The 25115-nt window shown below is 27.8% G+C and overlaps 1 protein-coding gene across 3 annotated transcripts; it reads left to right on the top strand.

Annotated features, from left to right (window-relative positions):
- The first annotated feature begins 194 nt into the window (after positions 1–194).
- Positions 195–24140, top strand: LOC134829490 (ABC transporter G family member 23). Of its 3 annotated transcripts, none has more exons than XM_063842573.1 (11): positions 195–303; positions 1370–1552; positions 19307–19593; positions 21083–21505; positions 21564–21846; positions 22193–22437; positions 22517–22736; positions 22800–22977; positions 23037–23223; positions 23281–23546; positions 23611–24140. In XM_063842573.1, the coding sequence occupies exons 3-11, from the start codon at positions 19355–19357 to the stop codon at positions 23910–23912; spliced, it is 2343 nt and encodes a 780-aa protein (XP_063698643.1). In that variant the 5' UTR covers positions 195–303; positions 1370–1552; positions 19307–19354; the 3' UTR covers positions 23913–24140. The 3 variants fall into 3 exon arrangements, with proteins under 3 accessions (XP_063698643.1, XP_063698659.1, XP_063698651.1); XM_063842581.1 differs by lacking the exon at positions 195–303 and adding an exon at positions 317–428; XM_063842589.1 differs by lacking the exon at positions 1370–1552 and having other exon boundaries at positions 199–303.
- Positions 24141–25115: the final 975 nt, after the last annotated feature.

The raw sequence follows: 25115 nt of genomic DNA, 5'->3' as shown, positions 1-25115 counted from the left end.
GCCTCGATCACACAAACGCACTGTAACGCAACTTTTGCATACAAGAGACTTGTATCGGAAATTAAGTGGGGAACCTGTTTACAGACACTTACCACGTCGCGTCGTCATGCACGCCGTACTCGCCAAAAAAAAAAGCACTACAATTCGCCTTTTGATCTTGTTCTGATGTCTGGCCGTAGTCAGTCTTAAAGAGGATCGGATCGCGATAAGTTGTTCAATAAAACGCTCAATAAAATTTATTATTTTTCAATATACAGCGTCGTCGTTGTAACAACACGACATTCGTACAATTCATTCAGTGAAGTGAGTTTAAATAAAATATTCATCTTTTTTTGTTTCTTTTAAGAAGCAAAAACCTGTTTTTTTTCATAGACTATTTGTTGTAAAATAAAATAAAATAAATGAAGTAAAAAAATTAAAATATTGTGGTATTGAACAAAATCACTCGAGTTACTCTACTCGCGCGAATGTCTTAATCTTACATTTATTGTGTAAAAAACTCGTGTGTTGGATTTTTTTTCACAAATTTAAAGAAAAAAAAACTTAAAAGTGAAGTGTTATTTTTGTTTATTCAATAAAAATAAATTTTAATTCTACATTCCTCGACAGTTTTTTCGACACGAACACGTTTTATCAAAATAAAAAACAAAAAAGAAGGAAAAAAGTGACTTGTTTGCAAAATTTTTTTCTTTGTGTATAAGCAAATAAACATTACAAATAATGAACGAAAAAAAAAAGAGTTAAACAACTTTTTTAAAAATGCGGAAAGAATTATGCAATTGAACTTGATCAATATACGCCAATGAATGTACAAATTAAATTAGCGCGTGTTAAAGTGTGAAAATTATTTTTTTTTTAATAACAATAATAATAATTATATTTGAACAAGAATGAGAGCAGAAATTTGTAACTGACCACGCAAAGCGAGTAAACGAAATATTTCGCAAAAAAAAAATAAACAAAAATAATTAAAAAGTGCAATTAAAAATTTTAAGCTATTTATTTTTCTACGTGTGCACTTCTTGTGTAATTAATTAAGTCTACCGAAAATCCACAAAAACACACGAAACCAACAACATTCCTGTTTTGCAACAAAAACTTATCAAACATGCCATAAAATATTTTTTTTTATATATTTTCCTTTAAAATTTATTTTTGGTGAAAGTTCTGATTCACCAAACAAATTTTTGTTGTAATTAATTATTAATTTTGTGTTACATAAAATCAACATTTTTGCATCGCAGCGACTTTTTTTTGCATAAATCATTTATTCATCTTTAAAAAAAAATTTCGCTCGTGATGTGAATGAATTCAAAAGTGGATCTTTTTATTCATTTTTTTTTTTTATCAATTTTTTAATCGTGCACAGGTTAAGAAACAACGAAGGAGAAAATTTGAACAAAAAAGAGAAAAAAAAGTGTGTATGTGACCAAAAATAAGAAAATTTGCATTAAAAACGTGATACAAATCTGAAGAAATATAAAAAAAAGTTGGACATCCGATTTTGTTAAAGGTCATTTATTTAATTTTTGTGAACTGGACAAAAAAACTGGTAAGATGAGTTTTTGTTTATATTTTAGTGTTATTTGATTATGTAAAATTGCTTTAGTTCTTGACGTGTTAACTGACGAGTTTATTTCTGGTTTTGATGGAATGAATTTATTTTTTTTTACATTCTTAATAATTGAAACCACAAAAAAAAAATCAATTTTCTTAAAAAAAAATAATAAAAACGCTTCTTAGAACGCTTCGAGTGCATCATGACATAATATTGAGGTCAAAAGGTTCGTAATTCAGCTTTACTTAAAGTCACGCTGCGGTTTTTCCCTCATTATGACATTTGCTTGTTTATTACCTGACCCAATGAAATTTTTGCGTTATTTATCGCCGGCTAAAGTGCAGTCCTTAAATGCACATTAATCAAACTTTAAATCATCGTTAAGATTTTTTTTATAAGCAAACAAAGTCACAGTTGGGTGTATTTTTCGAGACAGAGAGAAAGCTGAAAATATGGCTCAAGGATGTGATGCTCTGTGAAGAATTTATTATGTGAAATGTGACACAAAAGGACAAGTTTTAATTTAAAAAAAATTAAATTTAAAATTTATTAAATTATTTTAATAAATTCAAAAAAAATATTTTTTGAAAAGAAATTATTTTGAATAAAATTAAATTGAAAATTTATTTAAAATTATTAAATTAAATTGATAAATTATTTAATCTTTCAATTTTATTTTATGAATAAAAAAAATAAATAAAAATATTTTAATAAATTTTTTATTTTAATTACCTAACTTAAATTTTGTATTAAAAATAATTAATGAATAATTGTTAATAGAAAATTTAAAAAAATATTTTAATTTTTTTTATACCTAAAATTAAATTAAGAAATTAATTAATTAAATAAATTAATAAAAATTAATAAATTAAATAAATTAATTAAATAAATTAATTAAATAAATTAATTAATTAATAAATTAAAATTAAAGAAAATCAATTTAAAATAAATTAAAATTAAATTCTGTATAAAAAAAAATTAAATTAAAAATTTATTTTATTATTATTTTATTTTTTTTAGACAAAATTTAAAATTAATTAAAATTTATTTGAATTTAATTAATTAATTTTATAACCTAAATTTATTTTTAATAATATAATTAATTTAATGATTTAAATAAATTTTTAATTTCAAATTTTAAAGGAATAACGAAAAAAATCCTCAATTAAATTTTTTAAAAGTCGAATTAAAAGATTTTATCAATTTTTTTTATGAAAAAATCTCTTTTATACAATTTTTGCCAGAAAAACATTTAAATCTTTTTAAAAATAAATTTCTTCACAAATATTTATTGTTCAAGAAGTGTCTCAATCGAAAAACAAACAAAAAATCCACACCTTTGTTCACATTTTGTCACCTCTTTAACACCCTGCCTTATTCATCATTCCCTCCTAACAAGCTACAATGTTTGCATTGACGTCCTTCATCCATATTTATACCGAGTACTTTTCCAAACACACAATACGTGATGACTGCCTGACCCGCAACGACGACATCGACACCCACATCTCTATTCACTTTGCACACTCAATGACTTTGCAAAAAAAAAAGTTAAAATATTCACAACAACTTTACTGTCGCACTACTGTAACGGATCCGTAAGCCACAAAATCACCTCTCGATAGTCTCGAACGAATCTTAATTACCATAAAATATCAAAATTAAAGCGGCAATAATTGAAAATTGTCTCTTAGAAAAAAATTGCGGTTAATTCAATGAAATTTCGCATGAATTGCAGAAAAAATTCAATATTTCTTGCGGGATTTTCATGCTGTCAAAGGAAAAGTACGCGCGTGATTAATGCATCTTGAGGCAATTCCAGATCTGGGATTTTCCGTGTTACACATGAAAAGTTCATTGAATTACCTTCCGTGCGCGGCAGCAACCTTCACACTTCTTTAACGCACGTTTTTAATGCGGAATAAGGGATTTTGTCGCAATTGACGCATTTATACGAATGACTAAAATCAGGTTGAAGTCTAATCAAGTTGTTCAAGAACACTGATCAATATTCATATAAATTATTGCTCGAAGAACCTTGCTGTGTCTCACCTATAATGAAAACAGGTCACACTAATTTATAGCTATTTTCATCGAAAAAAAAAATTAATCTAACGTAATTTGATCACATTTTAATATCAATTACCTGCTCAACTAACCTTTTTGTGTGACCTTTTTCCATGCGAGACCGAGAATTTCTTGTCTCGTGTCTCGAATGATAATAAATAAAAGTTTTCCTTAACACAAAAAAACTTGCATCGTTGCAGTTTTAGAAGACACGTATCGTAAATAAATATTTGCATGATCACGCAATAATTATATAATTTATGACGACAATCGACCTGACTTGTTCCTCGACAAAAGACAATGAACAGTATCAATGACAACGAAAAAAGAATCTCGCATTTCAATTTATTGTGCGAGCTTCAGTTTTTACTTTATGGGACATATTTATGTATGAGACTACTTTTTACAATGAATGGCAGCAGCAGCAGCACATGGCACAAAAAAAAATTTACTTTGCACAAAAAAAAATTGCGAGATTGTGAGTAAATATTACACTTTTTTTTATGAACGTGTTTGTGCTATTTTGATGTAAATTGTGTAAAATGTAAATAAAATGCAGTAGCTCGTTTTCCTTGTAGTCGCATGACGCGGGCTAGTTTGGCTGGATGTTGGTCAATATTAAAGCAATGAGCGACACAGCGAGAGAGAAAATGGCGATGAGGGCAGTGAATTTGTCAGGGTTGAATTTTTTTCATTTAAAAAAAAAATAAATTTTAGAAGATTTTTTCATTATTTAATAATTTAATCTTGAACTATTTGAAAAGTTCGTTGAAAAGAAATAAATTTCTTTGTTTGTAAATCTTTAAAGCAAAATTTAAAAAAAATCCAAAGTCGCTAAAAAGATTTCAAAGGCTTTTAAAATTAAATTTTTTTCTAAAAAAATAAAATTTTCCTATTTTGCATATAAATTTTTAATACCTTGGAGCAATTATATTGCTCAATAATATTATTTAATTTATTGTCATAATTACTCAAAATAATTTTTAAAAAATATTCATTTGCATTAAAATAGAATTGTTTAAAAATTATAGGAATAATTTTTTGTATCTTAAATCTGCAAATTTGACTGAACTTTAAATAAAATTTTCAAATAAATTCTTAAAAATCATGAAATTTTTTTTTAACATAAAAATTATATTGCTCAAAAATATATAAAAAAAAAATAATAATAAAAATAATTTTTATAAAAAATATTTATTTTGAAAAAATTGCTTATAAATTTATTTATTTTTATTTTTGTATTTTATTCATTTTTGTTTTTTATTGTTGTATTTGTTTTTAAAAACAATATTTCCTAATTTATTGCAATAAATATTTTTTCTGAAAATATTATGTTAATAATTTTTAATAAATAAATAATTTTTTAAAAAATTATGCAAACAATTCTATTTATTGAATTAAATATTATTTTTATTAAATTAAAAATTAAATATATTATTTTTAAATTTTAACAGATATTTTTAATCTGCTTGAATTGAAGATTAATTCTATTTTTCCTAATTTTTTTTTATTTTATTTAAATTTATTTTTATTTTATTTTATTTATTTATTATTTTTTTTTTTTTGATAAAATTTAAATTTTAAAAGTTTCTTAAAAAAAACTTAAAACAATTATCGCCTCATTGTGCAACAAAAAAAAATATTTACATGAGATAAAAACTATTCTCACTATGTCGGTAAACACAAATATCGCGTATAGTTGAAGTGCATTATTTCAACCCCGTGCGCTTGCCTTTTGCAATGTTATTCACCGCCTGATGCATTGACATTGAATTATCACTGCCTAGCAATTTATTTTATCAACAATTTATCGTGTTCTGAACTTTGTAGCAGCAACAGCTTGCGCAAAATATCCGCGTTAACTTGTACACACAAAGGTCATGCAAGATTTTTGCTGTTACTCTGAAAATTTTTACTCAAATTTAATAAATACATTCACCTCTGAAAAAAACAGCATTTATATCGACACAATTTTCGAGACTTTGTGTATCCGCATGATCGAACAACTTTTTTTTTCGTAAATTTGGCAAAATAAACCAGTTTCATTCACAACATCATGTAAGCCAATCGACAGTTTATCGAATGTTTTTTTTTACGAAAAAATAAAAAAAAAACAGCGAAACACGTGAGAGAGTTTTGCAGACACAAATACACGCACATATGGAGAGACAGGTGTGTCACTTTCAATATTTATTGTTGCTTAATAGCCAAAAAGTGGACAATGTCGCACTAATTCAATCATTGCGTTGACCGTAAAAATTTTTCTCGTGTGTTGGCTAAAGTAATGTTAAGAGCAAATAAGAAGACGAGAAATAGATGTAGTCGTCGCCAAGGTTAAAAACCTCTTTGAAAGATATTTTTACACACTTTGGTTCGTTAGTTTGATGGAATGATGATGATGGTCATCAGTTTATCATCATAATTTTATGACGTCGTGGAATTTATGACTTTAGGGCAAAAAAATTATTTTTGTTCACAAAAATGTGAAAAAAGGGAGAAATTCTTCAGTTATGCTTCACTGGAATTTCGATCATGGAAGATTTTTGCCATCGAGCTTTAGCAAAAAACACGACTCATCGCGCAAAAACTGGATAAACCAGATTGGAATTTTTTTATATGAGCGGTCATTATACCAAGTGCGAGAACTCGATAGATTTAAAGTAGATTTACTTCTGTTTCTGTTTTTACGTGAGTTGAACAAAAACAAAAAAAAATTATATAACAAAAAAAAAATAAACAAGAAGTTGGAAGTAGAAACTTAACAATAATAACATGATTCAGTCTCGTCAATTGCGTCAAAAAACTGGACTTGGTGAATGGATGACGCAGTTGGAGTTGCGGATTCTTTGATTTTTGTCTTAAGTTTTTTTTTTGTTCTTTTTTTGATGAATAGACGTCATCGAACATGATCGTCATACTAATTTTTTCATGTAGATTGGAGGCAAATTCCTCTATTTTTAATGCGAAAAAATTGTTTGGATGGGTCAAGAACAAGATTTTTAATGAGTTACGAGAAAATTACTCATAAATTTTGATGATTCATATTTTATTACATTTTTTTTTTTTCTATTTAATTCTGTAAAAATAGTAAATTATTTTTATTTATTTTATAAATTCTTGGAAATTTATTTTACTCATAAAAATTAGAATTTATTTATAAAAAAAAATATTTAATTAAAAAAATATTAATAAATTATTTTTTAATCAAATTTTATTTTATTTAAATTAATTATATTTGAAATTTAATTAAAATATAAATAATAATTTAAATTAAAGTAAATTTAAAATAAATTAAACTTAAATTTAAAGTAAATTAATTTGAATTTATTTTTTAATTAAATTGAAATTTAATTTAATTTTATTAAAATTTAATTTAATTTATTTTTTAATTTTAATTAATTAATTAATTTTTAACTTAATTAATTAAAATAAAATTTAGTTTTTTTTTACATGAAAAACAACAAATTCATCGAAAAAGTTTGTTTTCTAAAATTTATATTTTTTACAAAAAAAAAGGATATCTAGGATATGAAACGAACAAAAAACTCTTCCTTCATTATTCAACTTTCATTTAAATACAAAAATTGGCATAAACAACATTTTTATATCAATAAAATTCGTTATTTATCAAAAAATTCTACTTCCACAACTGGAACAACGATAAAAAAAACTTTTTTATGTTCAATATTTCGTAATCAATATTTCATCCTAATAAAACACAGGAAAAAAAAATAAAAAAAAATCACTATCACTCATAATAATTATGATTTTTCAGCAATAAAATGCATCATAAATCCGATGAATAATTAATATGAGAAAAAACCGACGAAAAATTGTTTTGAATCATTTTGCAATGTGCTGTGCAAAAAATTTGCTGTAATAAAATATTCACAAAAAAATATTAAAATTTTATTCCGAATGAAAATCAGAACGAACGATTGTTTTTCTACGTCATTAACGGTTGTTATTTGACACAATTTTGCCCAAAATAAAAAAAAAATACTTTGGGGAGATAATACATTTTACTTATTTTGTTTATATAATTAAAATGTTTATTTAATTTACAGTCCATTATAATTATTATTACCGAAATGAAGTAAATATTTGTTCGGTATTATTCGAATGCAAAACCACAGAATATGGCAAATTCATTCGCACACACGCACAAACAAAGCTCAGCTCATGTTTATTTATTTACACTAGGTAAATGTCTTATCAATAACAACATGGTGTTGTTTTTCCCACACAAACACGAATTGAATACCAATTATCCCCACATTGAGAGAGAGAGACAACGAGTGAGAATGTGTTGTCGCCAAACATTCTACTAATTCATTCTAATAATAAACAAAAAATTTGTTTATTGAGTATTTTGGTCACATCTTTCGAAGAAGTCAATTGGCTTGTCGTCAAATTGAATTCTGGCTGATTGTCAATGAGCTAATTAAATAAAAAGGCACGCTTTTCTTTCGTATTAATTGTTTGGTATCGAATGTTAATTACTTTATTAAGAAAGTTGACATAAAAGGATAAATTTTAACGATTTTACAGAGAAATTTAATAAATGAGGTTATTGACTAAAAATAATAAAAGTTGAAAAGTTTAAAATATTTTTTTAATAATTTTGGAAATTTTTTTTAAAATTTTTTATTTAAATTTTAGATCGAATTAATTTTTGTTAAAATTAAATTAAAAAAAAATTATCCTGAACTTAAATTTTTTTATCAATTTAATTTAATTTAATTTGCTAAAAATTAAGAATTTTAATAAAAATAAAAAAAAAACTTAATATAAATCATTTGTTTTAAATATTAAAAAAAAAAAAATTAAATTAATCATCAAATAAAAACAAAAAAAAAATATTTATTAATTTTTTTTAATTTACTTGTTATTCATAGTAATAAATTACAAAAATTTTTCAATGGAAAAAAAGTATTTATTTTGAATCTGTTTTTTTAATTATTCTTATTATCTAATTATTTCTAATAAATTTATAATTTTAATAATAATCAAAATAAATAATTCATAAAATAATTTAATATTTTTTTAAATAATTATTAATTATTAATTAAGCATAACCTAATTAAAAGAAAACTATTTTTTTTATTTTTTTTATAAATTTACTTCTTAAAATTTTTTCAATGGAAAAAAGTTTTAATTTTGAATTTATTTTTATTTTATTTATTTTTATTAATTAAATTTATTTAAAAAATAAAATTATTTTTTTCATTTTTAATATTAACTTTTAAATAAAAAAATCATCGGTAAGACCTTTGAGCACATTATAGTCAATAAAACCCGATCATGAGCACTCTGATAATTGACCCCATAAAACGTTCTATTGACAAACGATTTTTCGTGTCATCTAATGTATAAATCACTTGAGCAAACTTGCTGCAATGACGGTCAAGCAACAACATCGACGTTTAATTTAAATAGCAATAATTTAATAAAATAAACATTTTGTGTAACTTCATGTAGAAAACTTGAATCAATCAAATGTAATATCGATAAATATTACTGTAGGAAGGTACTTAACAAATTGTAGGTATTAATATTAATGATCAACGATAATAAAAAAAATAAAAAATGTTGACGTTATTTTAATCCTAAGAATATATTTTTTTTGCTCGTCAACGAATAATTTATTTAAAGAATTTATTTTTAAATGAAATCGTCAATGCTACCAAGTAAAGAAGGGTACTTAAAAGTTTTTATCATGACAAGTTTTTGTCGTATCACCTTGTTATTCGACAATCCATTGTTGTTTAACAACATTTTGAACACTTGTATCAACTACGAATTTGCATGTTTTTGTAAGTACTTTAACATCTTTTGCACCCACCTTAGAAACAACAAATTTTGTTTTGTTTTATTTTTTTTTTTGGTGAAATCATTAATCAAACTTTTTTTTTTGCTTGAAAATAAATCAAGTAACGGAGTTTTTGAGTTTAATTATGTATGAATTCATTGACTCGATGAAGTCGGCGCAAAAACAATCAATCTTAATTTCAAATTAAATTTTTTGATTGTTTATAAATAGAAAAATATCATTGAATCAAATTTTTTTGATGGTACAAAGATCAGCATTGAAGATGACGAAATTGACGTAAAACATGACCTAGAATAAAAATTGATCCATTTTTAATTTGAATTAGCAAAAAAATTTAACGGTAATTTTTTAAAATGACATTTACGAATTTTAAATTAAAATTTACTTTCAATCCAACAAAACTCAGTTCAACGACTGCTTTATTCGAATTTTATCGACGTGAAAAAAATCATTAAACGTAATTCCAGTTTGCATAAAATAATAAAAAAAAAACATTAACACATGATCTTACTTTGTCAGGCAGCCTTATATACGGAAACAATTACCCGACCTATACGGAATAATCTCAATTACCTCTAAATTAAATTCTGTTATTTATGTTACAAACATTCTCAGCATTCAATCTAGCGCAAAACAGCAAAAAACGATCAACCAAATCACCTTTATTTTGTTTTTTTTTTTCGTGTAATGAAACCTGAAATTGTTGTGCAAAAATGTTTCACTTCCACACATTACCGATACATTTATTGTTTCCATAATTCTGATAGAGATCGTAAAAAATCGCTTTTTATACCCGATTCGTTCTTCGTACATCACTTATGTGCCTGTACGAACGACTTGTAGCGCGCTACGAGGTAATTAACCTTCAGAATAACGTTTCATTTTCTACAAAGGTTTCTTCATTTATTTTTGTATTAAAAGTTGTACAATATACAAGAAAAAAAACGCAAATAAATAACTTGACTTTAATATTTATTGATACACAACACAAGAGATCGATGATGAAACTTACAAGTCTTCGTTCGTTGGCGCGGCAAAATTCATAAAAAAAATTCTTCAAAAATTGATTCGATGATGAGTTAACATCATTTTTATGCCAGACGAGGTTTTGTGCAATTTTTCATTAATTTTTGTGTCTTTCATAATTTTCTGTTTAATTTATTTTTTCTTTTCATTTTGATTTAATTAATATCAATGTTGAGAAAAAAAAATAAAAATCTCATTAAAATGTCAACATTGAAAGGGGTTGTGGTTCTTCTAAGCTGCTTCACAACAACCCATAAAACTGCGGATTTTATTTGTTTTTTATGTCAATTATTTTCTTTTTTTTTCAAAAGGACCAAATATACTAAAAGGAAAACAAAACAAAAAGTGTGGTTGAAATTTATTTTTTAATGCCAAGACTTTTAATTAAAAAATTCCTAGCCACAAAACTATGACTACGATAATAGCTTGTAACGATGTGGTTTTTGTCTTTTATTTCTCCTGACAAAAAAATAAAAGGTTTAAAACCGGAAGATTTTTTAAATTAATATTTTTTTTGTATGGAACTCTCTTTTTAATGTTTTTTTTTTTAATGTAATTCAAAATTAATTACCTGTAAAAGTGTTTGATTATTGTCTTTATGATGAACGACCTACCTCAACATTTTTTTTCTACTTGAGTTAAAATCTTTTGAGCTTTTAAACTATAAAAAAATAATAAAATTAATTATAAAAAAATACAGACAAGAGATTAAATAAAATTCTATAAGAAAAATTCTAGAAAAAAAATCAAAACAACTTTCTTCCTACTCGAATTGTAAACTTTGTTGCTAATTACGGGATTTGTAGACAATTTTCACTCCTTGCATGTGCTACACTAAAACAATAGGGAAAACATTCAAAACGAAACTTATCTCGCAAAACAATTAAAATGTTTCTCGGACGTATCGCATCAAGGTAGAGAACGAAAACGACTGGAATGGAATTATTAAGAATAAAAAGTATTTTCAAGTTTGCTAATTAATGGAAATAAGTAATTATAAGTATTACTCCATTCGACAATGAAACATAAACAGAATGGGTTTCATTGTTATAATCTTAGTTTTTTTTTAAATTCTTATCTCTTCTTAGGTAATAAGATTTTGTTTCGACTAATCAGCTGATTAAAAATAATTGTTTGTTTATTGTTTGAGCTTACATAGAAGTAATAAGCCGGTAAAAAAAACAAAGCTGATTCAATGAAGTTTGCAATAATGTTGAATGGGGAAAGGAATTTGAGAAAGATTTTTTCTGTGCAAGGTCGTTTGAGGAATTTATCGTTATAAATGGAAAATTTTAAAATAATAGTGAATTATTAGGAGATATAAGAAAAGAAGATAAACACAAAAATAGTTCTTAGAAGAACTCAACAATTTCCGTAGAATTTATATTTCTATAAAACAAATGGACCTCATATCACCCGATTCCTTCATTCCATCGAAAAAATATGGCATGAGATTTTTTGATGGTTTAGTTAGGTCTAACCTAATCAAAAAAACCTAAATTCAAAATTCTGGAATAAGCTTCATTGTTTTTAGTCAATTTTAGTTTGGTTGGGTATGCCAAAGAGGTACCTATATACCCTTAAATCTACATATTAAAAAATGTCTAAAATCTCAAAAGCTCGTTCCATAATCTTGAATTTAGGTTTTTTCTATTAGTTTAGACCTAACTAAACCATCAAAAAATCTCATGCTGTATTTTTTCAATGAAATGATTAAATCGGGTGATGTGACATGTATACTTCGGTTTACCCGTCAACGGTTCTTTTTCAACAGAATTTAGCTGCCCAGTGGGAAAAGGGTTACTTTTTTATGGCCCTGGGGTCCTGAAAATCAGGCCCTCAAACTTTTACATTAAGTAATGCCGAAATTTTTATTTTTTTAAAAAAATAAAAAAAATTAAAAAAAAATTTTTTTTTAAAAAAAATAAAAATATATGGAATTTGTTATTTGTAAAAGTGATTGAGAAGCCATGTTTCGGTCAAAATAATGACCTTAAAAAAAGGGTTATTTCGTCCCACGGGGTGTCTAAAGTATAAAATTAACAATTTTTTTTACACAATTATGAAAAGATATGCAATGAATTTTACTCGCTATATTTGGGACATTTTCTTAATTTTTAATGTTTTTAAAATTTAAAACCTTCTTATAGCTTAACTTTATATTATTTAAAAAAAATAAAAAAAAATTGTAAAGAATTTAAGTATTTCAATTTTTTATGAGTTTTAATTTTATACAAGACGGCTGAAGCTTCAAATCCATACAAATTTTGTAACGAAATAACTCAAATTTTGTTCCGTGAACCTTTTTGAAGTTTTTATAATTTTTTAAAATTGAGCTAAAGAAAAGTTTTGAAATTAAAAAAAAAACAAATGTATGGGTAAATTCATGGAAAATGTAAAAAAATCCGAAATCTCATATGTAAAATTCATTGCATACCCCATGACATGGGGAAAAACCGGCAAAACTGAAAAATAAAAAAAAAGTAAAATATAATCCCAAATTACATGCCAAACTAACGCCTAAAAACCACAAAACATGCCAAAAAACCCACTGAACGAGCTTCTGTTCCACTGACTTAATAACTCAATAAAAATTTTTTCAATTACCGTCTTCCTCCTTCAAACACTTTTGTACTAGTTTTTGCTTTTTAACACTTTAATAGCATGTTGTAAGAATAATTACAACTCACGTAGTATACGATCGCTTACAATTAATAACGTTGATAGTCAGTCTTCTGTATAAATTTCCATATACAGATGTTAATAGACCGAAATTGCCCCAGTTATGTGTTACAAGTACAAATTATTATTTAACATTTTTACTATGAAAAAAAAAAAAACATAAAAAGTGAAACGTTCGATGTGATGATGATTAAGTTGTTGATTCACAGTCTGTAAATTTATGGTCAAGGTCAAGGTGTTGCGCCTACGAGATTTTTATTTTCTGGTTTTCGTTTGTTTATCGTATCTACCAAAAAAAAACGTGGAGTCGCATATTTTGCATCGTCGTCTATTAAGTAAAACCTGTTTTTTGTGTGGATTATGTCAAACACGCGCATCTTGCACTTTATTTTGTGAGAAGAAAAAAATCCAAAGTTCAGTAAACCATAAAAGGGAGTCTGTCACAGTTTATGACTTCCGTGATTTTTTTCGGATCCGTGATTAAAGTACTTCCTCTTATGAGATAAAATTAAAATTTTTGTAACACGAACGAGTTGTCATCCAAGTTGTCACGTAACTGCCCCATTTGTTTTGCATCAATTCGTTGTAAAAATGACAATTTCGTAGAATATTTTAAACGTTTGCGTAAGAGAAGTTATCCTTGCTGCGCTACTCCATAACACGACGTTTACATAAGATATACGAGCGCACATTGTTGTCGTTGTAGGTATTATTTTCCGATTATAATTAGTGACCTTCCGTTGAAATATTTCACAAGGTATTAGCAAGTAGTAGCTGGAAATTACATGCATGTAAGTGACTTGTTGCTGGACGCACAAAATTAATTCAATCGATGATTCATCTAGCCATCCTTCGCATAATTTGCTCTCTCGTTGCGTGCCATGGAATTTAATTAGTGAAATTCGGGTTTTGAACGAGGATTTAAGACAAAAGCTGTTTAGTAATTAAAATTCTGGTAATGAGGTGAAACTCTTTGGCGCGCAAAATTCCTCGTCGTCGTCGTCTCTCGTCGCTTAATGATAATGATATTGATCACCTTGAGCTCATCCAACGAACGACGAGTCATGCAAACCGAACTCAACTCATTTACTTATTCAATCACATCTTTGTGCACAAAATGATGAGTCTACGATGCGACGTGCACTCACAAGAAGAGGTAATTTCAAAAGTTTGTTCTGCGTGTTTTCTGTAATGATATTGCAATCAGTGGCAGTGGCATGGCGGCATATTCAGGAGATACAAAAAAAAATTGTTATTCAATAATGTAATTTGATGTCAGATGATTCTCTGCGTTTATCTGTCTAGTTTTCGTTCAAATAATCGTTAAAACGGGCAACTTTCATGCGAAATGTTCGCCCTAATCGATTTTCTCCCAATAACAGCCGATTTCACGAATAACAATAATCAATTTGTTAAAATGCTTGGCAAATTGCCAATATTATGTGTTTAAAGCACATCATAGAATTACATCGTTCGTTCTCCGATTCACGCTATTTCACCGCACACAAACGGGGAGAACGGTTACAATGTTATTATATTATCATGCAATAAAAATGCAAACTGCATTGAAATTCGAACATAAAATTGCAAAGTTTTTTGTTCTCGTGTCGTGTCGTCTCTGTTTTTGGCATCTTATTGCACACGATTTTGGAGGTAAATAAAAATGTTTTTCCCGCACGCTGCATTGATTAATGCATAAAAGTTGTTTTTTGACGTGCAAGACGAGTTTTTGTGATGTTTGAGGAATTTGATGTGACGTAAGAGGTGAAAATTCTACGAGAAAAATATTTTTTTATCAAAATTTTGACATCTGCCAATTCAAAAAATGACCGTTAAATTTTATTTTAACAAAATTTGCACTTTTTTTCAATATTTCCATTTTTTAGATAAAATTTTTGAGATCTTTATTTTTTTTTTCAAAAAATTACCGTTATTTTTTTCCCAAAAATTTAATTATTTTTCAATACTTTTTTTAGGTTAAACATTGCTGTGAAAAAGTTTTTTTTAATAAAAATTTACAAGTTTTGGCATATATGTCAATTTGAAAAATAACCGTTAATTTTTTTTTTTTCAAAAAAAAATTTTTTTTTTTAAATTAATCTTTTTTCAACAATTTTAATTTTTTAAGTTAAAATTTGAAAAATTTTGACATCTGTCAATTCAAAAAATTACCGTTAAATTTCTTTTCCTCAAAAAATTTTATATTTCTTCAATATTTCCACTATTTTCTGTGTAAATTAATACGTCAAAGCAACTGAAACTCTTTTTGAAATCCATAAACATTCATTAACGGAAGATTTTGCCAGACACAAAAGAAAAATTTTCCGATCAATCACAAAGTTATCGCATTTCTCGCATCATTCCCTCTTCTAATTATTGACAAAGGTGTTGCAACTGATAATGATGTTTCGTGCGAAAATTCGTACCTTTCCGCCTTTATAACACTCAACGTCAAAAAACGCAAATTCATCACCTTTTTTTTTTTAATTGACAACTTTTCAATTATTAATGATTTCGTGCAGCGCATCGCGTGAAGCCACAACTGCGTGTAACCAGTTAGATTTTTTGATCGCATAATCCAGTCTGGGGTATTATGTCGAAATAGGTCAAAATATGATGGGTTTTAATAAAGGATTTCTTGCTTCATTAAATATTTGAGTCAATTTCATTAATAATAAGGTATTATTATATAAGGAAAAAGGAAAACCTTTGATACGCTTCTATCCCTTTATTGTCTTCGTCCTATTGAGATGTCAATAATAATTAATAAATAATGAATTCTTATTATAATTCGTCATCGTCTACGTTTCGCTCTCTTAAAGTTTCATAAATCTCCATATTTTCCATTCAAATAAACATTAATAATAATAATCAGCTTAAATCAAAATGTCTTCGGAGAGAACGGAATATTATTAACTTGCCGAAATTCATGATAATAATTACAATTTTGTGCCATCCAGCAGGTCGTCCCAACAATAAAATATTAATTATTTGATTATGCAGAAGTAATTCCGTCAATTCTTCCCTCTGCATCCCCTAATGTATGAAGCTTGATGTTGTATTCAAGGATGAAACTGTTTTGACATTCATTGTCGTGAGGAATCAGTGCGCAAATAAGAGCATGATGTTGCTATTTTCAGTTACGATGGAGAGGTTTCATGAGAAAATGAGTCAGCAGTAAATATTTGTCTTGTTCGCTGAAATGGTTCCTATATATGACAAAATTTATCCAAGTAGATGGGGATGAAAATCCGTTGTATATTCTCCTTTCTGAAAGAAAAAAGATCATATTTTTTTCAAAAAGATTCTTTTTTTTTATTAAAAGAAAAAAAAATAAATAAAATCGCAAAAAAACTAAAAATTTTGAAATATGCAGTGGGCTGATAATTAAAATTGTGCATTGGTCAAAAATTTTTAAATGTGAATTGGGTCAAGAATTTAAAATTTGTTTAAAAAATAATTCAAAGCAAAAAAGTCACGTGGTTAAAATTTTTAAAAAAATTAAAATGTGCATTAGGCTTAAATTTTTAAATTTATACTGGGTCAAAATGAGTATTGGAAATTTTTAAAATGTGTACTGGGTCAAATAAAAAAAATATGGTTTGAAAAAATAAATTAAAGTAAAATAGTGACGTGGTTTAAAATTTTCAAAAATATTACAGGCTAAAAATTTGTATTTAAAATTTGTATTAACTCGAAAATTGAAAATGTGCATTGGAAATTTTTAAAATGTGCAATGGGCTAAAAAATAAAAATTTCCATAAATAAGTCACGTGACTTTAAGATTTTTTTTTTAAATTTATTCTATTGATTTTCAAGTTCATCAAATGTTGACCCATTCTACTCTCAATTCATTTCAATATTGCTCCATCGCCATTGACATACAATAACTCAACGACACACAAATCTATCATCATTTTGTAATTATTCACGTCATTTAAGGTTTAAGTTTTTTCTCCCTTAATATCAAAAGATCTAAAGATAATGAAAAACAGCTTGGACGATGATTCTCGACTACTGAGCAATGGTCAAGCACACTTCTACTTGAGCAAAAAACACGATTAATCATCAAACTATTTGCTCGAATGATTTCATCTGGTCGAGAGTTTCAGCTAACACTTGAATGCGAAAATTAAGACTTGGATCTCCTTTGCGCGCTGCGACAACGATGACATTGCAACTGAACATTTAATATCACATTGCACATATTTACTTGTTTGTCGTTTGAGCGTCGTTTACTTTTGTCATGCACGAATGCATTTAATTTTCTAATGAATCATGAATTTATTGAGATTTTCTGTTGCAATGAATTTCGAGTTATTTATAAAGAGATTGCAATATCACTGCAAAATTTACTCTCAAAGGTGTTGCTGGAACAACTTGAATATGACACATCGTTGTCAATACCGATATTTTGTGTTTTCCGATGAGTCCTTTTTGTTTTGCTCCAAACCGAGAATTTAAATGTGATATGTTAAATATTTGTGATGAGATTTTGAGCAAAATGAGACAAAATTTGGAATTTCCTCAAATTGTCATAAAATCAACTTTTAATTAAGATTTGTGGTTGGGATGGTCGAAATATTGAATTGTGCACAAAATAACGACGCAATATGTATTTTTTGAGACACGTGTTTAATATTTTGCAACTTTTGTCAAAAATAAAGAACAATAAAATTTTATTTGTTTAAAAAAGCGACAAAACAAGGGATTAACTTGAATATTTTATGAGTCGCGAAATTTATCTCTTTGTTAAATATTTATTACGACGTGCCGCTTTCGTTTTCCAAAAATATATGAAAATTTGATTTAATGTTATTTTGTGAAAAAATGTACAAAATATTTAACTTTTGAAAATAATTAAATTATTAAAAAAAATAAATTATCATTTGTTGTACGTAATTTTTATAAAAAAAAGGAAAAAAATTCAATTAAAATAAATTTATTTTATTTACTTTAATAGCTATCTAGATTTAATTAGGTAATTTATTTTTTAATTTAACTTAATTTTTTTTTATTTTTTTCATGTTTGTTTTTAGAGGAAAAAAATAAGTTTATTAAATTTAATTAAATATGTAATTTTAATATTCTTTTAATTAATAATAAACACTAAAAATACTAAATAAATTATTTTTTTTAATTAAAAAAATTATTAAAATATTTTAATTTTTTTTTCAAAAACGAATCAATAAGTTTTATTTTTATATTTTTTTACCTTTATTTTTTTATTAAATTTAATTTATATTTAATAAAATTTAAAAATAATAAAATTAAGAATTAATTAAAAAAATAAAATTAAGAATGAATTAAAAAATAAAATTAAAAATAATAATAAAATTTTATAATTTTTTTATAATTTTATAATAAAATTTTTAAATTTTATTAAAAACGAAAAAAAATCACAAATATTTTTTTGTTAAGCAATATTTAAAAAACTTTATTTTTACGTGAAAAATAATTCTTTTTCCTCACAAAACATCACTTAACGAGACAAAAAAATCAAGGGGAAAACAGTCAAGTTCAAGGTTTCCGCCATTATACAAGTAATAATAATATCACATTATTTGCTTTGTAATTATCTTTGTGTCTAATGTCAAGTCGGTTACCGAGATTCCATTTATTCTCATTCCGAGACGCAGCTAAATTATTCACATCTAACACGACACGAAAAAAAATCTCCTTCCTCGCGAAAATTGTTCTTGATCTCGTGTCTCGTTGCTGTTACTCTATCATTATTTATTCACTTTACTTACAATGAAACACTCTCGTCGCAATTATCAAAGTGCCTTTTTTGCGCTAATTTGCAAAAAAATATCGTTCTGTATTTGATCAGCATTTGAATAAAACAAAACAACAAAAAGTGAGGACATCAAAGTTCAAGTGTTTTGTTCGCAACACAGGCCCGAGGGACCTTCCGACCTTGACAAAAAGTTCTACAAAGTTGTTTATTTGCATGAAATTAGTCAAAAAAGTCTAGACATTTATTAAATATTGACAAAAACGGAGCAAAACTGGAGCTAATTACGTTGATAAAATTTATTATTTTTTCTCGAGTCGCATAAATTACCGTCAAATTATGTAAATATGTTAATTGTTTGAGGTCAATATTAACGTTTTTTTTCTCTCTTTTCTCATTGCAGATTCCTTCAACGGAGATAAATTACGCACATAAATAACCGAGCACAAAAATGGACGCAGAATCAGAAGGTGTGCCGCCAGCACACCCGTTGCAGCACGTCACCGTCACAGATCATGTGGGACAAAATTTCGTAAATAAAAAGCGGAAATTAATCACACAACCGTCCACGGTAGCGGTGCGGAGACAACAGGCAGTTTGCGTGAGACGCGCACATAAAACGTATGGCACAAAAAAGAATCCAAATGTAGTGTTAGATGGCTTAAGTATGACAGTGCCAAAGGGAACCATGTAAGTGTCTTTTTAATTAAGTTTTTCTCGGTTTTATGCGGATTCCGAGTCGCAAGCATTTCTCGGACACATAAAAGAATCCCATAACCGGAGGAAAATTTAATTAAATTTAAGCAATAATACGAAAGCCCCACAAAAATCCTTACCTTTCCTCACAAAATGATCATCATAATAATTATTATTGTTGTTGTTCTTTGTCTTCCTTCTCTTCTCTTATGCGAACAATGACGACTCCGGAAGTTGTCATGACAATTATTACGAAATAATTCCATGTCATGTCAGTGCACCCGTAAGAATCTCCCCGAAAAAAAAATATTTTATTGCTCATATGTTTCTGCAAAAAAAAAAAATAATAAAATAAATAACTGAGACGCAACCAAGCGTGTTTTAATACTCGTGTAATCTCCGTTCTTTTAATAAAATAAAAGCCTGCAAGAAATTTCCTTCAATTATTGTTCGGGAGCGTTACTTCCTCATTAACACATTCATTTTTTTTTTGTTTTTTCGACATTTCCTTCATGTGACAAAAAAAATTCTAGGATTTCATGAATATTATTCCATCATAAAGTTTGTGATGAACAGAAATTATGATGTAATTTTTGCTGTTTTTTTTTCATTAATGTAATTATTATTCACGTTTCTCATTATTTGGGAGTATTCAGAGAAAATATGAATAAAGATGAAAATTATGCGAATTCTAAAAGTGTGAAGAAAAGCGTAATTTGGAACAAATATAAATTCTATAATGTTTTTCCGACAACAACAGCAGAGGAAAAAGGAAAGGGAACGTCAAGAAGTTTTTGATGTCAGATTTAATTATTATTATGATTTTTTGGTGCGCTGTCACATAATTTTACAGGGGAACATGAATATGTCTTAATGATGAAGATGTTTTTGAACAGTCACGATTTTTTTTTGTTTTTGTCAGAAGTGCTTTAAAATTTTATTTGAATTAGAAAAAAGGGAAATTTTGAAGTTTTTTAAAATTAATTTAAAAAAAAAAAATTAATTTTAATATTTAGAATTATTTAATTAAAATAAAAACAAAAATTATTTAAAAAAATAAAATTAAATAAATTAAAAATTAATTAATTATTTATTTTTTAATTAATATTTTTTTTAAATATAAACATTTATTTTATTTTTTATTTTTATCAATTAAAAATAGATTTTTTTATTTTCCATAAACTAAATTTTTAGCTTGTTTTTTTATTTTATTTTTTATTTTTAGAAAAACTCATAAAAATTGTTTTTTTTTGTAAATTCATAAATTTGAAAGACTTGCATATTTTTTGAACCAAAAGTAAAATTTAGATCCTCGATAAAACGAACCAAAGCTCTATAAAATTAACTTTTGCCAGTAAAAAATAATAACTCAATTCTCGGAAATAATTATAAAAATTAAAATTTTCTTCCGATGTGTGAATTTTACATTTTTTAATTAGCTAACAAGACAAAAAAAAACTCACTCTTTCTCATTTTTCCTCAGATATGGTCTCCTTGGCGCTTCAGGTTGCGGCAAAACCACCCTCTTATCTTGCATCGTCGGCAGAAGGCGACTCAATTCCGGCGAAATTTGGGTTTTGGGCGGCAAACCTGGATCACGCGGATCGGGCGTTCCTGGCCCTCGAATTGGCTACATGCCACAAGAAGTTGCTCTCTACGGCGAATTTACAATCAGAGAAACGTTATTCTACTTCGGATGGATTAACGACATGAGCACAGATGATGTCGAGGAGAAAATTGATGGCTTGCTGAAGATGTTACAGATGCCCCATGCCGAGAGTTTTGTGAAGAATTTGAGTGGAGGACAACAGCGACGCATGAGTTTGGCAGCAGCACTTTTACACGAACCGGAATTGTTGATTTTGGACGAGCCAACAGTGGGAGTTGATCCCGTTTTGAGACAAAAGTAAGATTTTTTTCTCTAAAATTTTTAAAGGAAAAATGTTAAAATGTCGTTTTTGTAGCATTTGGGATCATTTAGTGGAAATTACGAGATATGGACACACAACTGTGATTATTACCACACATTACATCGACGAGACACGACAAGCACACTTGATTGGACTGATGCGTGGCGGAAGATTTCTTGCTGAAGAGTCGCCAAATGACTTGCTGAGACAATATCATGCCGAATCGTTAGAAGAAGTTTTCCTAAAGTTGTCAGTATTGCAAAATATGGGAAAACGACGACGATCATCCATTGCCACGGAAGTTATTGAACAGTTTAGAGCATCGGGTGCTGTTGCTGTAAGTATTGAAATATAAGAGAAAAAAAAATTAAGCAAAAATTATCAAAAAAATTTTTACTTCACTTCAAATTTTGAATTTTTGATAATTTTTTTGAACATAATAATTAAAAATTTAAAGTTAAAATTTTAAAATTAATATAAAAAAAAAAAAATATTATTAAATTTTTATTAAAAAAATTTGATATATTTAGTTTTTTTTTTATTTTTCAATTTAAATTCTAAAGTATAAATTAAAAATTTTAAAAAATTATTTTTTTTAAATGTTTAGTTTTAATATTTTTTTAAATTAAAAATTTATTTCATTTTAATTTTTTTTTCTAATTTTTGGCAATTTTTCTTTGTAGAATCCCGCAATTGACTTATCCCCGGAGGAAGATCACAGCGAAATTTCCGGCGAATTTGGAGAAGTTACAGTTACGACACCTCACATGGACCCGCTGCCTAACATGGAAAGTGCTCACAGTGCACTCCCGTTACCGCCAGAGGAGGAGCCGCCCATGAAGTTCTCCGATTACTTCAAAATCGTCAAAACGAGTCACTTGTACGCGTTGTTGTGGAAAAATTTCTTATGGATGACACGAAACTTTGGGTGAGTTTTCCTTGGCACACGAAAAGCGACACGGAAAATAAACTTTTATTGCCTTTAATTTACTTTCGCCGACATTTAGGGTTATGGCATTTATAATAGGTCTACCAGTTATTCAAATTATCTTGTTTTGTGTGGCAGTTGGACACGATCCAACTGGATTAAAAGTAGCTGTAGCCAATCATGAATTAGATAGTCAACAAGCAATTGCACAAATGTGTCCTGTAACCAAAGGCTGTAATCAAACCTATTTAAGTTGTCGTTATCTAGATTATCTCGTGCGAAATAAAAGCATGATATTGGTAAGAAATTGCTTGTTTTCCATTTAAAAAGTAATCAAAAGCATGCAAATTGCTTATTTTCAGACACATTTCGACACGGAAGAAGCCGCTTTGCACCAAGTCGCGCGAGGGAAGGCATGGGCAGCTCTGATTTTTTCGCAAAATTACTCAGAATCGCTCGTTGAACGCACGGAACAAGGACAAGCGGCAGAAGAATGGACTCTCGAAGCATCTGACGTCACAGTTCGACTCGATATGTCAAGTAAATATTCCATTTTTCCCATAAAAAATCCATTTTAACATTAAAAATCCTCGTTTTAGATCAACAAATCGGCACTTTACTATGGCGCGACTTACAATACGGCTTTTTCAACTTCATCGAGGACTTGTTAGTGGATTGCGAGTTAAGTCCAACGCTTGGTCGTATTCCTCTGAGATGGAATCAACCCGTTTATGGCGATCGGGAACCTAATTTCACCGATTTCGCAGCACCGGGTGTTATTTTGACGTGAGTTTAAGTCGTTCTTAACGTCAAAAAATGTAATTTCATGAAACTTTTTCGCAGAATTATCTTTTTCTTGTCCGTGGCATTGACCTCGGGTGCCATGATCATCGAAAAGAACGAAGGAATAATGGAACGTTGTCTCGTCTCGGGCATAACTGGCATCGAAATACTTTTATCGCACGTGCTTACGCAATTTATTGTCATGGTATTCCAATCTATCTCAGTATTAGTCTTCAGTTTTGCCATTTTTGGATTGACAAATCACGGGGAAATGACGTATGTTGTGCTGTTGACGATACTTACGGGATTGTGTGGCATGTGTTTTGGTAAGAAATTGATTTTTTTCCAATTTTTCATGAAAAAAAACCAATTAAAAAATAAAAATTTTAGGTTTTGTTATCTCATGCCTCGTTGATAATGAACGTAATGCTACATATCTCGCCATGGGAAGCTTCTTGCCTATTGTTATGTTGTGTGGCATCATTTGGCCCATCGAGGGAATGCACTGGTTGCCACGTTTCGGATCCACATTCTTGCCATTAACGCTGTCGACGGAATCGCTACGGTCGATATTGCAACGCGGTTGGCAAATTCACCAACCAAAAGTCTATTGGGGCTTCCTTTCGACCTCAATCTGGATTTCGATTTTCCTAATTCTTAGCATACTGTTACTGAAGTTCAAAAAGGGATAAGAATTTGAAAAATATTTTTATATTTAAAAAAATTTTAACTGTAAATATTAGGTTGTAGGAAATAATCTTTTACGAAAAATCGACAATATTTATCTTTAAATCACACAAAAAAAAATAGTTTCGTTGTTATTTTTCGAATTTGAGAACAAAAAAAAATAATAAAATGGGTGGATTCAAATTAATTTATTACAACAACAAAACAACAAACATAAAAAAGCTCAATTGTTAAAAGCCTGAATAGAATGAATAAAAACTTTTTTTTTTTGGAGAGAATTTTAGTTTATTTTCCGTGTTTGGCCTTTAACGAGGTCTCGTGCTAAATTCTGTAAGTTACTATTCTAAATGTCTCTCGTGTCCAATAAATGCAATCAACTTCCATTTATTCCTCGAATTGTCAAGCAGAGAAATTTTTCAGGCAATAATTTTGTGTGACAAACAAAAGACACGCTCAACTTTATGGACCAAAAGTAAATAAATGGCAAAAGAGAAAAGAGTTATAAATGTGTTGTTATCACAATTATTGTTCCAAGTCCGAAGCGAACATACTTGTTAATGACGAAAACGACTCCCTTTATGTGCCATAGTTGTGCATTGTGCAGCACAAAGCTCCTCAAAGTGGGATGGGAGACAACAACACAAAAGAAGTCTATATTAATTTTTCTCATAAATTTTCGAGCAGCAATAAAAATATTTTTAAAGACATGCAAAACAATGCAAGCATCGCAAAATAAATGGGACATTCAAGCAATCAAGTGTATGATAAAATAATGGAAAAATAAGAAACAAAAATGTTTTGTCTAGTTTATTGGAGAGCGGAGACAAAGGAGACAGAATGACACAATAAAATACATGCAACGGAATAAATGAAGCATTTTGAGTTTTTTTTTTGTGGAATTTTTGCTGTTTTAGTAAAAAAGGAAAAAAAAAATTATTTTTACATTAAAATTCGATAATTGTGACACAAAGAACAATTTATTGAAGTAAATTTTCGTTCCTAATTTTTTTAAATTTTTATTTAAGGCGTCATCCATTAAAGGCGTCGGCAAAAAAAGGGCATTTTTTGACCCCCACCCCCCCTACAATCGTAAACCGTCGGAGTCCAACAACCCCCCCTAATTTACGACGTGTTTTTTAACATGACCCCCCCCCCCCCCCCTCACTGAGAAGGAAATTTTTGGTACCAGTTAAAATTTCAATAAAAGC

Source organism: Culicoides brevitarsis, chromosome 1, assembly GCF_036172545.1.
Source record: "Culicoides brevitarsis isolate CSIRO-B50_1 chromosome 1, AGI_CSIRO_Cbre_v1, whole genome shotgun sequence".
Lineage (NCBI taxonomy): Eukaryota > Metazoa > Arthropoda > Insecta > Diptera > Ceratopogonidae > Culicoides > Culicoides brevitarsis.
The sequence above is the reverse complement of the archived record's forward strand: the minus strand, read 5'-3'. Positions and strand labels throughout refer to the sequence as shown.